This window comes from Peromyscus eremicus, chromosome 7, assembly GCF_949786415.1.
Source record: "Peromyscus eremicus chromosome 7, PerEre_H2_v1, whole genome shotgun sequence".
NCBI lineage: Eukaryota > Metazoa > Chordata > Mammalia > Rodentia > Cricetidae > Peromyscus > Peromyscus eremicus.
The window spans coordinates 36,677,943-36,692,914 of record NC_081422.1 but is presented as its reverse complement, the minus strand read 5'-3'; the positions used below and the strand labels follow the sequence as shown (position 1 = coordinate 36,692,914).

The window sequence follows — 14,972 nt, the reverse complement described above, 5'->3', positions numbered from 1 at the left end:
TCACACTCAGCTTTCTGGCCGGATTTCACACATGGTGTGGAATTGCCAAGTTCCCCCATCCTGGATCTATGTACTGCCAGGTCATCCTTTTAGACAACTAGCCCCTGCCTGGAAGGGAGTACTTGTGGGTTGTTTTGTACTGTCCCGAGCACATTTGGGTGGCACTCAGTTTAGCCTGGCCTGGCTGTGAGGGCTCTTGAGAAAGGCACATCACCAAGCCTCATCCAGGCCAATGGAGTGGAGGCAGCTTGTGTAAGCACCTTTTAAAGGGGGGTTTGGGCAGAGGTGACCACATGGAGCATAGTTTCGTTGGGAAGGGAGCCAGGCTTACACCGGGCCCATCCACTAGGTTGGCTCATTTGGATCTGTTGAGAATGACCAAAGTATGCACACTCAATCAGCCAGCTGTCTGAGTATTGAGGGCTTGTTATGACTGGGTCCTGAAAAAAAGAATGGATTGAGTGACAGCTACAGACAAGGAACAGCATCTTCTTTGAACTTGGAAAGAGACTATCATGCTATCTGTGTTTGGACATTTTTAACCAGCCTTCTTGTTGGCAGAGCCGGACCCCCAATTTAGTAATTTCCCAGAGTGATTTCCGGGGCAGGGGAAAATTTTATTACTCCACGTCTCTATGTTCCAGACTTTCAGACAAATCCAGACAACACAGTAAGTCATAAGCAACAGCCATTTAAATAAGTCATGTTATTTGCTTTCCCCATAAACCTGCAGTCAGTGCTATAGCATTCATAATTTAGAGACAAGTGTGAAAATCCCTCTATCCAGACATATATAATCAGTGTTGAACTAGCCTTCAACTCCAAAGCCGTATGGTATTGTAGTCAATGGAAATGGAGAGAGTCCTTTAGCCTAGAGGAAAAAAAAAGATTGGCTTTCAGTCCACAGTGCAGAACGATTGAGTTGGTCCTCGTGGGCAGAGCTATTATATCCATGCAATTTATTTCTCTGTAGTGTCCTTCATGTCCTTGGATTATAAGACACTGGCAAGGAAGGATTGTAAGTCTAAGAGCCAAAGAAAGTTCTATGAGCAAGATCTTGTTTTCCTAGAGGGGTGGGGACCTTTGTAGATCTTTAGACCACACAGACTTACAGGCAGATTTCTTCTGTGTTCTTGGATTCTGTCCCTGCTCCTGTCAAATTGTCGCCAGCCAAGGCATGGGGAGAAGTGGGAGGCTTACCCAGAACCTCACAGAACATGCTCATCTATGGCAGAGATGTTCTGACAAGGAAAGCTTCTGGGAGAAAGTGTGATTTGAGAAGACGTGTGAAAGAGTCATGAGATTTGGCCTTGCAAGGGGATATCCTGGCAAAGAGAAGTGTGAGGAGAGGCAGAGGGATCACTGCATACAGAGCATGGTGGGGAGGTGAAGGAGACCACAGGGTGCCAGATACAGAGAAATAAAAGACAAAGAGAGAAACATCAGGCCAAGGCTGTATGTTTAGGAGAAAGATGGTCCAGGTGGGGGAGTGTGCTGTTTATTGATACTCTACTATGGACTCAGCATATTAAATTATTAGTCTTCAGAATAATCCTATCAGGTAAATATGCCTATGGTTGAACAATAACAACAACAAAAGAGAAACTAGAGCTCAGAGATGTGCACAAGCCAGAAGTGAGAGAGATCTTATGGCCATAAAGCAAGTGTTTTTGTAGTACTTCACACACTGTCCTTAGATAATCTAAGTCAAGACATCTCTTTGAACAGCTGCCTGGTTCATATCAGGTAGATAAGTTAACTCATTGGCCTCCCATATCCTCCCCTATAGAATAGTGATAAAAAGACTTGTCTTAATCCAGGTGGTTGAGATGAGGCACACAAAAGGGCTCAGGAGAGGGTCCACATGTAGCAGGTGTTCAGTACTGGTTTGTAGACAAAGAATCTTCTACATAGAAGATCAAATACACAAACAGAGCCTGTGAGCGTCCTCTGACCCCCCCATCACCCAGTGAGGATGACAGTATTCAATCATACAGCTTCATTGAGCTCATTGTCCCACACAAATGTGAACCCACACGTGATTGCACACATAGGTAGTCACACAAATGTGCACACCTCAACATCTGTCTCTACCCACTGTTCATATCTCAAACTTGCCTTTTCTTTGACCACCTCAGCTCTAGAATGTCCAGAGAACAGCCATTTTGAGGAGTGTATGACGTGTACAGAGACCTGTGAGACCCTTGCCCTGGGCCCCATCTGTGTGGATAGCTGCTCAGAGGGATGCCAGTGTGATGAAGGCTACGCCCTGCTGGGCAGCCAGTGCGTGACTCGGAGTGAGTGCGGCTGCAGCTTTGAGGGGCACCAGCTTGCCACCAATGAGACCTTCTGGGTGGACCAGGACTGCCAGATCTTCTGCTACTGCAATGGCACAGACAACAGTGTCCACTGTGAGACTATTCCCTGCAAAGAGGATGAATACTGCATGGAAGAGAGTGGCTTATACTACTGCCAGCCCCGTACCGATGCTTCCTGTATCGTCTCCGGCTATGGCCACTACCTCACCTTTGATGGCTACCCCTTTGACTTCCAGACCAGTTGCCCTCTCATCCTCTGCACCACAGGAAGCAGATCTATCTCAGACTCTTTCCCCAAGTTCATTGTAACAGCCAAGAATGAGGATCGGGACCCATCACTGGCCTTGTGGGTGAAGCAAGTGGACGTGACCGTGTTTGGCTACAGCATTGTGATTCACCGAGCTTACAAGCACACTGTGCTGGTGAGTAGTAAAAGGCCAACCTCCACAATGGATTTGGCACTTATGGAGACAGCGTCCTGGTCCCACTGGATGCTGCTGAGCCATGGTAGTCCAGCATCCAAAGGCATCCATAGTGTGCTGTTATAGAGAGGCTTTGGGCAGGGGGGTCAGAGAGCAAAGGATTGCCCAAGTCATAGGCAGCAAAGTGAAAGCAGAGGCAGTCCTAGCAGTAGAACTTAGCACATGGAAGGATGCATCAAGAGCAAAGGTCTAGATTCAAATCTAGCATTGGTAACCACTCTGCACTCTTGGGCAATCCCACGGCCTTCTAGTGCTATCATTCATCTGTACGAAACTGCATGCCTGTCACAGGCCATGCTTCTCTCAGTGGCACTAATGTCCTCATTTGTCACCCCCACTTTCTGAGATCAACCTGTCATCTGCGTGGTCTGGCCTCCCTGACCTCTTCCATTCTCCCGGTTGGCTGCCATAGCATCTGAGTTCCAGAGGCTTGCTCACATTTGGAGCACTTGAGGGCTCTCTGTGCTGTCTTTACTCACCAGGGCCTCACAACCCTCTCGTCCATGAAGTCTTCTTTAACCATGGTGACAGGAGCTGTAGGGCCAAGGAGTCCCGTGAGCTCCTTGAACAGCCTGTAGTCAGCAGCCCCATGGCAGAGCAACCCTCCCTGCTCCACTATGTTATCTGGGCCTGATGCTGACTACCAGCCAGCTAGCCAGAAGACTATGGGGCTGTTTCCCAGGCACTGATTTAGGGGGGTGAATCTTCCCCTCACAGGTTTATGGTATAACCCATCATCTCCAATGGAACTTCTTTACATCTTGTAGGCTTTCTTTTTTAAATGCCAGAATAAAGTGAGCTAAGCTAAACATAATGGGCTACTATTACCCAAGAGGTCCTCTTAGTTTTTCCTCCTCCTGGGGGGTCCACCTAGCTTTGACACAGAGAGGGTACAGCTTCTAGAAGTGCCTTCTTTTTACATTTATTGGGTAATCTTACTTCTTGGTGTAAGCAGACATTTCCTGGCCAAACCACCTGTTCCCAAATACCTGGCAACCACTTCCCAAATTACCACACAGAGGCTTATATTATTTATAAATGATGGGTCAATGGCTCAGGCTTACTACTAACTAACTCTTACATTTAAATTAACCCATAATTCTTATCTATGTTTAGCCATGTACCTTTTCAGTACGACATTCTCATCTTGCTTCTCTGTGTTTGCTGGTGACTCTCTGACTCTGCCCTTCCTCTTCCCAGAATTCTCCTAGTCTGACTCTCACACTCAATCTCTTCCTGCCTACCTATCAGCCAATTAGCTTTTTATTAGCAAATGAGAGAAACACATGTTCATAGTGTAGAAAAGGATTTTTCCACAGCATTTGGCATCTAAGGCAGCAGCTTTAGTTTGTTGTTAGTTAGAATGTTTTTGACAAAGAGTCTCACTATTGAGCCCAGGTTGGATTGGAACTGTGACCCAACTGTGACACTTGTCAAGTGAATGATTGAGATGACATCATGACCTTTTCTTTTAAGGTTCCTGTGGGTTTCCTTCTGCTGCTGGTCATTTCTTTAGCAATATGAGCTATTAAATGGGCCAATGAGGCTAGTGAGGAATATGCCAGTTGTTTGTCTCTTAGCCATATTAGATTGCTTTTCTTCTTTTAATTTCATGTTCATGTATGTATATAGGTGTCCACACCTCTCCATGTGTGGTATGTGTATCTATATTTGTAAGCCAGAGGTCAAAATTAGGTTTCTTCCTTTATCACCACATTATTTTTTTTTCATTTTTTCAAGGGTATTTTGCCTGTGTGTATGTATGTATGTATGTATGTATGTATGTATGTGCACCACATGTGTGCCTGGTGCCCACAGAGGCCAAGAGAAGACGGTGATCCGATCCCCAGAAACAGAAGTTACAGACAGTTGTGAGCCACAATGTGGGTGCTGGGGATTGAACCTGGGTCCTCAGGAAGAGCAGCTAGTGCTCTTAACCATTGAGCCATCTCTCCAGCCCCAATTATTTTTTTTGAGACTGGACCTCTCACTAACTGGCTAGATTAGCTTGCCAACAGGATTCTGGGATTCTCTGGTCTCTTCCTCCCAGTGCCGGGATTACAGGCACGTGCCACCAAGCCTGGCTTTTTATGTAGCTTCTGGGAATTTGTTTGTGCATAAACCCTTTACCAACTAAGCCACTTCCACAACCTTGAGATCAAAATTTCCAGCAGATGTCTTGACAGTTGAAGCTACTCATTGTAAACCTTCTGCCCGTTCTGTTTCATCAGAGGTAAAACACAGGTATCTTTCCCGCTGTCTGTGCTATTACCTCACATTTGACCTTTCCTCCTCTCACCTTCCCTGACACATTTCTCCCCTAAGGTTTATACATTTTCACAGTTAATCATCTCCTTGATATTCACTAGCCTTCCACTGTTCTTTGCCTTTCAAGGTTGTTGGATTTTTTTCCCCCTCTAAAACATACTTACCTGATGATAAGCCTTGCCCACCTGCTTTACCACATGTCCCACTTCTATCTGTCTTGCATGAGGTGTAGATATCTGAGGTCGTACAGGCTTCTTTTTTAACCTCTTCCTAGTTGTTTGCACAGACAGCTCATTGGGTTCTTCTTGTCTTCATTTTCTTCCTTTTGCTGTGATAAACACCATGACCAAAAGCAACTCGGGGGGGGGGGGGGGGGGGAAATGGTTGGTTTGGCTTTCGTCATCAGAGGAAGGCAAGGCAGGAACTAAAGGGAACCTGGAGGAACACTGCTTGCTCAGCTTGCTTTGTTTTAGATAACTCAGGGCCACAAGTCCAGGGGCAGCACTGCCTCCAGCGGTCTGGGCCCTCCCACATCAACCGAGAAGGAAGAAAGTCCCACAGACTTGCCCTCAGGCACTCTGACAGAGGCTTCTTTCCAGCTGAGGTTCCTTCTTCCCAGATGATCCTAGCTTGTGTCAAGTTGACAAAACAACCGAACAACCGACAAGAGGAATAAACAAACAAAACACCACTAGCCAGCACATTTATGAACACTTCATGCCTCTTCTCTCCTTCAGAGGAACTAGTTCCCCCATTCTCTTTGGGTGCTACCTTTCTTTCTCTTCCATCGTTGGGTTAAGCCCCACAAAGAGTCATCCCACCTTCTAGGCATATGCCCTGTCCCAGTCTTATGAGATGCACTCATGGATAAGAGCCATAAGGACCCTCTGCACCCTGTTTATCAGTATCCATATCTCCCTTTTTTTTGAAGGACAGCCATCATTGGATGTGGGGTCCACATAATCTACCATGATCTCATCTCATCTTGGTTATGTTCTTGATGACTATGTTTCCCAATTTAGGCTACATTCACAGGTACCACAAGTTAAGGCCTCAGTTTATCTTTCTGGGGTACAAAATTCCACTCACAACAGGGTCAACTAGAGAGAAAAGAACATCAAGGATGAGGAGATGAAGGAGTCATGAAGACTCCTGGCCAGGACCCTTTTTTCTAAGTGCCATGCTGGGAACAGAGTACATAGCTTTCAAACTCCTGACAAGAAGGCCAAATTCAGGCAGTACTGAAGGCTTTTTACTCTGGGAGCCCATGGGATAGATTTAGCAGTTACTTTGAATTATTAATATGCATTACAGGACCTGCTTATTCAGTGATTTGCATTTGTTTTTCCCATGATGTTATTATTAGTCACCATAGCTGAAGAATAATGGCTGTCATCATGACAGTGTGAAATAAAGTACAAGACCAACTGTAGCCCAGAGCCCCAGGTCACCTCCGGTGCTCTTAGAAGTGGAGGATGACATCGACATCACTCCCTGGGACATGAGATTTTTTTTTTCTATGATTCTGACCTCTTGTGCACTGAACTGTGCTGCAGGAAATGAGAAAATCAACAAGGCCAAATAAAACTAAAAACAAACATGCTCTGTACAGACCAGGTAGGGCTGTGGAGGAGCCTCTCAACCTCTTACTAGGCTTTGGAGCTTCACTCTGATACAATTTGGTTCAACAAGCTTCTCTGTGCTAGGAAATGAAAACTTAGCCAGGCAGCAGTGGCGCACGCCTTTAATCCCAGCACTCGGGAGGCAGAGTGAGGTGGATCTCTGTGAGTTTGAGTTTGAGTCCAGCCTGGTCTACAGAGTGAGATCCAGGACAGGCACCAAAACTACACAGAGAAACCCTGTCTCGAAAAACAAAATAAATAAATTAATTAATTAATTAATTTAAAAAAATCTCTGTGTGTATGCATGCCCATTCATGTGTTTGAGTATAAGCATGTGAATTCCACACAGCATGCACATGGAGGTCATAGGACCATATTGGATGCTGGTCCTCAAATTCCACCTTATCTGATATAGTGTTTCTCATTCATCACTGAGTTCACCATGCCTGCTGGCCTGGAAGCATCTGTAGATTCTCCTATCTATGCCTCTCATCTTCCCACAGAATACAGTGTTAAGGACATGTGCCATTGTGTTCAACCTTCTGTGTGTTCTTGGGACTCAAATCCAGGTCCTCATGATTATATAGGCAGTATCTCCTCAGCCAAAGAATGTGTTACACAATGGCATTAAGAATGAAAAAAAAAACCAGCAAAAATAACTAAAAATGGTTTCCCTCATAAGAAACCTAGCAGGAGAAATGGACCTGGTAGTAGTCGATGTCAGCATAATCATGAAGCATGCAAAAGTGTTCTGCGCAAAGGGCGCAAGACAGAACAGAATTTGTCTAGGTCAGTTTTAGGGCTTCAGGGAAGGCTTCTTGGAAGAGGTGACCCAGATCTAAACATGAAGGAGTTTATGTCTACTAGGCAGAGAGTGAGCTGAGAGCATCTGGGTCAGGGGAGCACCAGGGCAGACCTAGAGAGAAGGCAGAGTGTGTGGTGTGAGGATGAAATCTACAGAGGGAAACCATCACTGAAATGATAACATGTGATCTCATCTCCAGTAAAGTGAGAGCTCCCTGCCGTAGTTTTCACATCCACAGGCTTAACCGATATCATAAACCGTGGGTATGATATTTGTATCTATTCTGCATATGCAGTTTTTTTTTTTCATTCTTCCCTAAACTATGTGGTACAGCATTGTTAGCATGGCATCTACATCTTACAAGTAACTTGAGGATGGTCATGCAGGTGTGTCCATCTCTTTGATATTGTCACAAAGCATCATCATCTGCACAGCTAATACCTGAGTTACACACACACACACACACACACACACACACACACACACACACACACCCCTACAACAACAACAAAACAATTCATAACACTTTAAGTAAATCTATGATTTGGTGTTGAGTTGTACTGGGGTACATGTGGTTGAATGGGCCTGGTGGACAATGTGTGTAGGTTCTATGACAGAATGTCAGTATTTTACAGAAGGGTCTCTAGCATCCTTGGAGTTGGTATCTTCAGGGGTGATGGATTCAGTTCCCTCTGAACATGGAGATGCTTATGTGTGGTAAGTGCTGTCCTTGTGCCTTCTACTTGCCCTCTGTGGTGCCTTTATCTCCCCCCATCTAACGCTTTGGCAATATCAGCTTCCTACTTTCCTTCCATCTGAACTCCTCTCCCTGAGGTCCCTAGTCTCCTACTCCTTATTCCCAGAGAGAGTCGAGGTAGTAGGTTATGATACAGGTAGCATCATGGGGCAACAGAGACAGGGAGACTTGAACTTGTTAGAGTTGGAGGGTATGCTTTCTTTCAAGGTTCTCTTTGGCAGTGACATGTACAAGGTTTAATCCCATTATCGTGCCTCCCTGGGATGGTGTCTCCTGTGTGACATCAGGTAGGAAAGAACCCAGAATACCAGAAGAGCAAGCTGTACTCACTGGCCAGGAGTGTGAGCCTTCAGGGTGGCTCTGAGCTTCTGTGGCCTCTCCTTCCCTGGTGTTCTGCTGGGCAGCCATTTTTGTTTGCACATGGCCCGCCTACTTCTACCTTTAGGCTTCCTGTTGGAAAACAAGCTGTGTTCTGTCTCTTTGTCCTCCCTCCATCCTTGAGGAATCAATCGTGTCTCTTATTCTCCCCCTGCCCAGACGCAGACATCTCTCCTTCCTGTGTCCCTAACCCCATGGATGCAGCCTGCCTGTCCTCTTCCCTTCCTCCCATGTCTTCAGCCTTTACTTTCCACAGCCTTTTCCTGATAACCACAATCATGCTTACCCTACACCAAAGCTCATCCCTCCTCCAGCTCTCTCCCATCCCTCCTCCCTTCCTAACAAACTCCTCTGTGGGCCTTCTTTCTTTCTGGATCTCCTACTTGTTATTTTATATACAGTGTATTTTGTAATCTGACTTCTGATCTCATTATTCTATTTAAATTCTCCTGTTAAGATTGTAGATATCCTCCCCTCACCCAAAGTGTGACCTCCACAGGTCAGGCTTTCTGTCATGACACTAAAAACGAGGCCGTCCTTCCAGCCTCTCTGTCTTCAGATCATCTTCTACCTCCAAGGCTGCATTTGATTTTCCATCAGCACTAAAGTGTGATCACCTTTCATTGTTAGGAAGCTGCTTTGTCTGGTCTGGGCTTTTGCTTGAGTTATGCTCTTTCCTTGGAGTTCCCTTATCTTCTGTCATTCCTCCTCACCTCATCCACCTGATGCATCCTTTAAGACTCCATGTGAGTATCATCTTCTGCAGACTCCACTGATTCTGTCCCCTGGGCTGAATCAGTGTGAGGCCCATGCATCTCTGTACCTGTGTCGCTGCTTTTATCAGACGGTCTCACCATCTGTCCAAGTCCTTGCCTTGCTGGAAAAGGTGCTCATGCCTTGCCCCAGCCTAGCACAATGCTTGGTAGATAGTAGTTGCCACACTAATGTTTGTTAGATGACTGGATTCTGCCTAGAAAAATATGCATAGAAGCAGAGAGTTGAGCTGAGTGTTGAGGGGTGAATATGGACCTAGAGAAAGGGCATAAAGGAAGGACCTCCTTGGTGTCTTGGGGGAAGAAGGTTCATTAGAAACAAGCCCCAAGAAGGGGCTTCTTAAGAAAGTGAGGGAAAGCTTAGGGGAAGAGATAAAGACTGGCATTAGATACTGGGATACTAGATACTCTGAAAATGACCTACATCATGGAGATGGTCACCAGTGTGGGCCATTCATTGGCCAGGGGTTGCCCTTGTGTAGACCATGGACATCTGTGTTATCACTGTACCACACTCACAGTGACTGGTATGAGGATCTTAGCCAGGACAAGGAAAACACCTTCACTCTTGAGTCATAGGAGATGATGGGCTAGGATGGTGTGCTTGGTTATTTGGGAAACTGAACTGTGAGGTTTGTAGGAAGTCATAAAGAGAGGTGGACATAATGGTTCCTGCCTTCAGGTTGCTTCTAATCTTGCGGGTAAGAAAGAAGCACCTATAACCAGTTGTACCAAAGGGGAGGTTGTGATGTATATCTTAGTTGTCATATGCGTATGTTTGACCTACAGGAGAATATAAGAATATAATTATAAATATAACATGTTGTTTGAATCTTAGATGGTCTTTTAATAAAAAACCCAGAGCCAGATTTCAGGGTGAAAGCTGAAAGATCAGAGAAGCAGAGCAGTAGAAGCCTGAGTGGGTTTTAAGGCAGCTACCTAGTGTGGTAGCAGCCCAAGATGGGGATCCAGGGAGAGCCCACAACCCACCAGGAGAGAAGAAGCCAAAGAGCCAGCCGTCTGCATGAGGGAACACAAGAAAGTGGCTGACTCCTACGGTTTTGGGAGCCCCCCAAAAACCTATGGAGTTTGCTGCAGAGAGGCTGCAACATAAACTTAGCCAGCGGGTTAGGGACTCCGGCCCACATGGGGTGGAGACTCCGGCCGCGTGTAGCTCGGGCCTAGGCCAGAGCCTACAAGACCACAGGCAAGCAGCTTTTCCGTGAATTCGTTCCCCACAAATTGGACACCAGATGTTGTTCGAATCTTAGATAGTCTTTTAATAAAAAAAAAAACCCAGAGCCAGAATAACATGCTGTGCTTGCCCAGGCAAGGGAGTGATTCTACAAACCATGGTCCTAGACTCAGAAAAATCTTGCTTTATTGGAGAGGCAACATGGGAGCAGGTCTGAGGATGAGAGAGATGCTAATGTGTGAGTGGTGTGTCAGGCAGAGGAACCAACAATCATCCTCAAAAAAAAAAAAAAAATCCCAATGGAATTAATAAATTGGAGATTGCCTAAAATAAATCCACAGTAGAGCTAGAAATAGAAACACAGGAATTCTAGGTTTTGGTATTTTATTCTCAACGTTAATTGAATTTTTATTACCCTCTCATTACCTTAGAGAAAACAGTTTGAACTCCTAGGGGAAAATAATGCTGTATAAACAAACAGAAGGCACTGAAATAAATAGGTATGTTAGTGTACAAAGGACAGTCATTTAAGTTCTGTTCAAATCCTAGTAATAAGAGTTGACTGGCATAAACAACACTCTACAAAGCCCATGAATTACCTGGGCAAGCCCCCTGTGGAATGTGTCCTTCAAGAAACTGGTGACTAGGAGGACAGAGGAATCTTCAGGCCAACTGTGCTTTTCTGTTCTCTTCCCTGTCTCCTACAGGTCAACAACGAGCGGTTGTACCTGCCCCTGAAGTTAGGACAAGGGAAGATAAACATTTTCTCTTTTGGCTTTCACGTGGTGGTGGAAACTGACTTTGGCCTGAAGGTTGTGTATGACTGGAAAACCTTCCTGTCTATCACTGTCCCCCGGAGCATGCAGAACAGCACCTATGGCCTGTGTGGACGCTACAATGGTAACCCTGATGATGACCTGGAGATGCCCATGGGGTTGCTTGCACTGAGTGTCAATGAGTTTGGGCAAAGCTGGGTGAAGAGAGACACCTTCTGCCAGGTGGGCTGTGGGGACCGCTGCCCATCCTGTGCCAAAGTTGAAGGTTTTTCCAAAGTACAGCAGCTGTGCGGCCTCATCCCCAACCAGAATGCTGGCTTTGCCAAGTGTCACAGCAAAGTCAACCCCACCTTCTTCTACAAAAACTGTCTGTTTGACTCCTGTATTGATGGAGGTGCTGTGCAGACAGCCTGCAGCTGGCTACAAAACTATGCCAGCACCTGCCAGACTCAAGGGATTGCAGTGACTGGCTGGAGGAACTACACATCCTGTAGTGAGTCCATCTTCTCTCTTTCTTTTTTGCTCCTCCTCATTTCTGATTGGTATGGGAGGCTGGTCTATCAACTCCATAGAAGCAAGAACAAATTGAAAAGAGTGGCTTCAGAATATGCACTTTGTAACAGAGTCCATTATCTGAAACAGAAGGTCTAACCTCCTACAGTTTCCTTTCTTTCTCTGTAGAGAGGGGTCAACACCATGAATCTGATAGTTTGCCCTGCAGGATGGAATGAGACCATGTATCTAAAGTACAGAACACCACATGCTGCATTTGAATTCCAAGTACACAATAAAATGCTTCCCAGAGACTAATGGGGGAAGAATTGGATGGCTAGCTTGTTCATTTACTCTAGAACCTCGTGGGTCCATCATTGCATGGATAACTTACATACCTTCCTTATATATTCTTCTGTTTGATATATATATATATATACACACATATATACATATATATGATAGCATAAATATAATATATTAGTCTTCATTATATATATATATGTGTGTGTATATATAAATAATATAGTCATGACTTCATGACTGTAGAGCGTGGTGAGATATTAAGAGCACTAGAAAAGGGAATGGAGTTCATGGATTCTAGCCTCAAATTGGTCCTTAAGGATCAGTGTAACCAACTCACTTCCCCTCTCTGGTACTCAGCTTCTTCTCTGAAGAGCAGCCATAATGTTGCCTGTACCACTTATTGACAGTAACATCAGAAGGGTCAAATCAGATCATTGGACTCCCAGCACACAATACATGCTAGGTGGTGGTATTTTATTAATGACTTTCTGTGAGTCAACCCCACTGCTAAAATACTCTATCAGTGTTATCTCATTGATTCTTTTCAATAACCCGATTAGCAAAATTGAAACTCACGGGATTTGAGTTCCTTGACTAAGGGTAGATAGTCTCAATGGCAAAGTTGGATTTGACCCTCTCACCCCAACACCCATGTGCTACACTAGCAGCCTCTACACTATAGAAGAGTTAGTTAGAATATTTGCCAGCATTCATCATGTGCACATAGGAAAAGGTTGATGATGAAACCACCATGGGTCTTCAGTTAACCTGCCATATACTATTTTCTCATCATAGTCTCATTAACTACAGCACATTTTTTTGTATAAAAGATCTGATTGTATAAAAAGGCTTCAAATTAGTGCTGGTTGCTCAGAGCTCTAAATAAGGGGTGCAGCAGGCTCCACAGAGAACAAACTCTCATTTTCATCCTGGAAAGGGGGACATTTGGATGCAGAGCTATTGGGGTTTAATGATCAGTCAGCCTGCATTCCATACACAGCCATTGGATTCATGGAAACTGTTAGAGATGGAGAGAGGAGGAAGGGGAGGGAAGAGATTCCAAGACTATATCATCCAAGTTCAGTTCTCAAGCAAGGAAGGTGGGGGACACGATGTCTGTGGATGACTGTCCAGACAAATCAGCCTCTAGTGTTGTCAATCAAACAATTGTGCCTACAAAAGGTCTGGGACTAGGGCAATCGCCAGGGCTACTGGGGATTCACTGGAGTCAGCATAGTGGGACTGGAGTGCTTGTCTTCATCTAAATCAGAAAACCAGGCTCTTGGCATGGCATGGGATCAGAAAGCAAGTTTGGAAGGGTCGCTGCAGCCTGCTTTTCCTTGAGGTCTGTCACAGGGAGCTAGCTCTTTCTCCGGAGCCTCACATATTGGTTCTGATGCTCTGGGATGGCTGAAATGGATTGGGCAGTGGGGGCTGGGGACAGTCAGGTATAATGTATGTCAAATGCCATCATGTCTAGCTGTGATGAATAAGGAAATAAATTAAAGGAGCTAACATCAATAAGAACTCATCCTCAGCTGATGGGCCTCAGCTTTTGTCACTCATGGGAAGGAGAAAGAATTGAGTTAGGAAGCCTTATGACCCTCCATCTCAGGACAGAGTTACTCTGTGATGGAGTTTGACTTGTGATATGAAAAAGATTTTTCATTTCCTCCTGTCCTCCCTACCAGTAATCCAGTTCTCTTTCCTCTTCAAAGTTCTGTCCAAACACTGGTTGCCTCCTGTGTGCATTGGTTGACCTAGTCATGGAGACTTTCATGGCATTGAGACTCAAGTCTGCCCGCCTCAGTCTCTCAGCCTTAGATTCCATCTCTGCCATAGACCAGCTGCCCCCAGCTTGTCCCAGGCTGACACATCACATTCAACAAGTGACTGAGAATGGTTCCCAGTGCAGAGTGGCTTAGCTTTTCCTATTTCAGCATTTTCAAACAGGGGTAAAGATGCAAAATACAGAGCAGATGTGAGGATGGTGGTTGTGAATGGGCGAGAACGAGGAAGCTAAAACAAGATAACGAACGTACCTTTTGAAGACGGTGTGTAGGTGAGATGGGGAACAAGGCAGGGTTGCAGGTGGCTTAATTTCCCAATTTGAGTTGTTCTAATTTGAGATATTCAGCAGAAAGCCTGGCCTGGCAAAGTCCTTTGTATCTTAGGTGACTTTGACCTCTGGGAAGTTGGGGTCATCAATCCTCTAAAAGTTAACTCAATTCATCATTCACATGTTAGGTATAAGAATGGTACTTTCAGGGGAAAGAAGCTGGGGGGCGGGGGCTAAACCAAATTGCCCATTCAACATGCACTTTATTGGTAACAAGGTAAAATGCCAATTTTTCTCAACAATATTGGCTGCTCCTATCAATGGAATAATTTATTACTCAATTACATTATTTGTAAATGCATTGAAAAACCTCTCTACCCATGTTGAACAAATGGCCTTGGAGGGAAAATGGGAGATAAATTGTCTTAATTACTAACCCCACCTGAAATCCCATCAGCTGAAGCTGTTGAGCTAATTTTGTTGCTCCATGAGGGATGTGGAGCAGGAGATGGTGAGAACACAGTAAGAGGTGCAAATTGTAGCTGAGTAGACAGAGCTCCTTAGCTCTTGCCCTTTTCCACGCCCTGTTCAAGAGGTGGCGTGTGGACTTGTGGACCTCTTCTAGAGGGGGAAACTGAGATGTATACAGTGTCCATAAAGAAAGTAACTTGGGGAAGTGGAAAAGTGTGTACAGAGACAGTGTTGCCCTATTGGCCATTGGGAACTGCTGTCTCCCTGACC

At 45.2% G+C, this 14,972-nt stretch overlaps 1 protein-coding gene across 2 annotated transcripts in view; it reads left to right on the top strand.

Annotated features, from left to right (window-relative positions):
- Tecta (tectorin alpha) overlaps positions 1–14,972 on the top strand; it is a 67,951-nt gene that overhangs the window by 27,268 nt on the left and 25,711 nt on the right. For both annotated transcript variants that reach the window (XM_059267673.1, XM_059267672.1), the window contains exons 10-11: positions 2,139–2,740; positions 11,306–11,867. In XM_059267673.1, the coding sequence (XP_059123656.1) occupies positions 2,139–2,740; positions 11,306–11,867 (1,164 nt within the window). The remainder of the gene's footprint in view (positions 1–2,138; positions 2,741–11,305; positions 11,868–14,972) is intronic.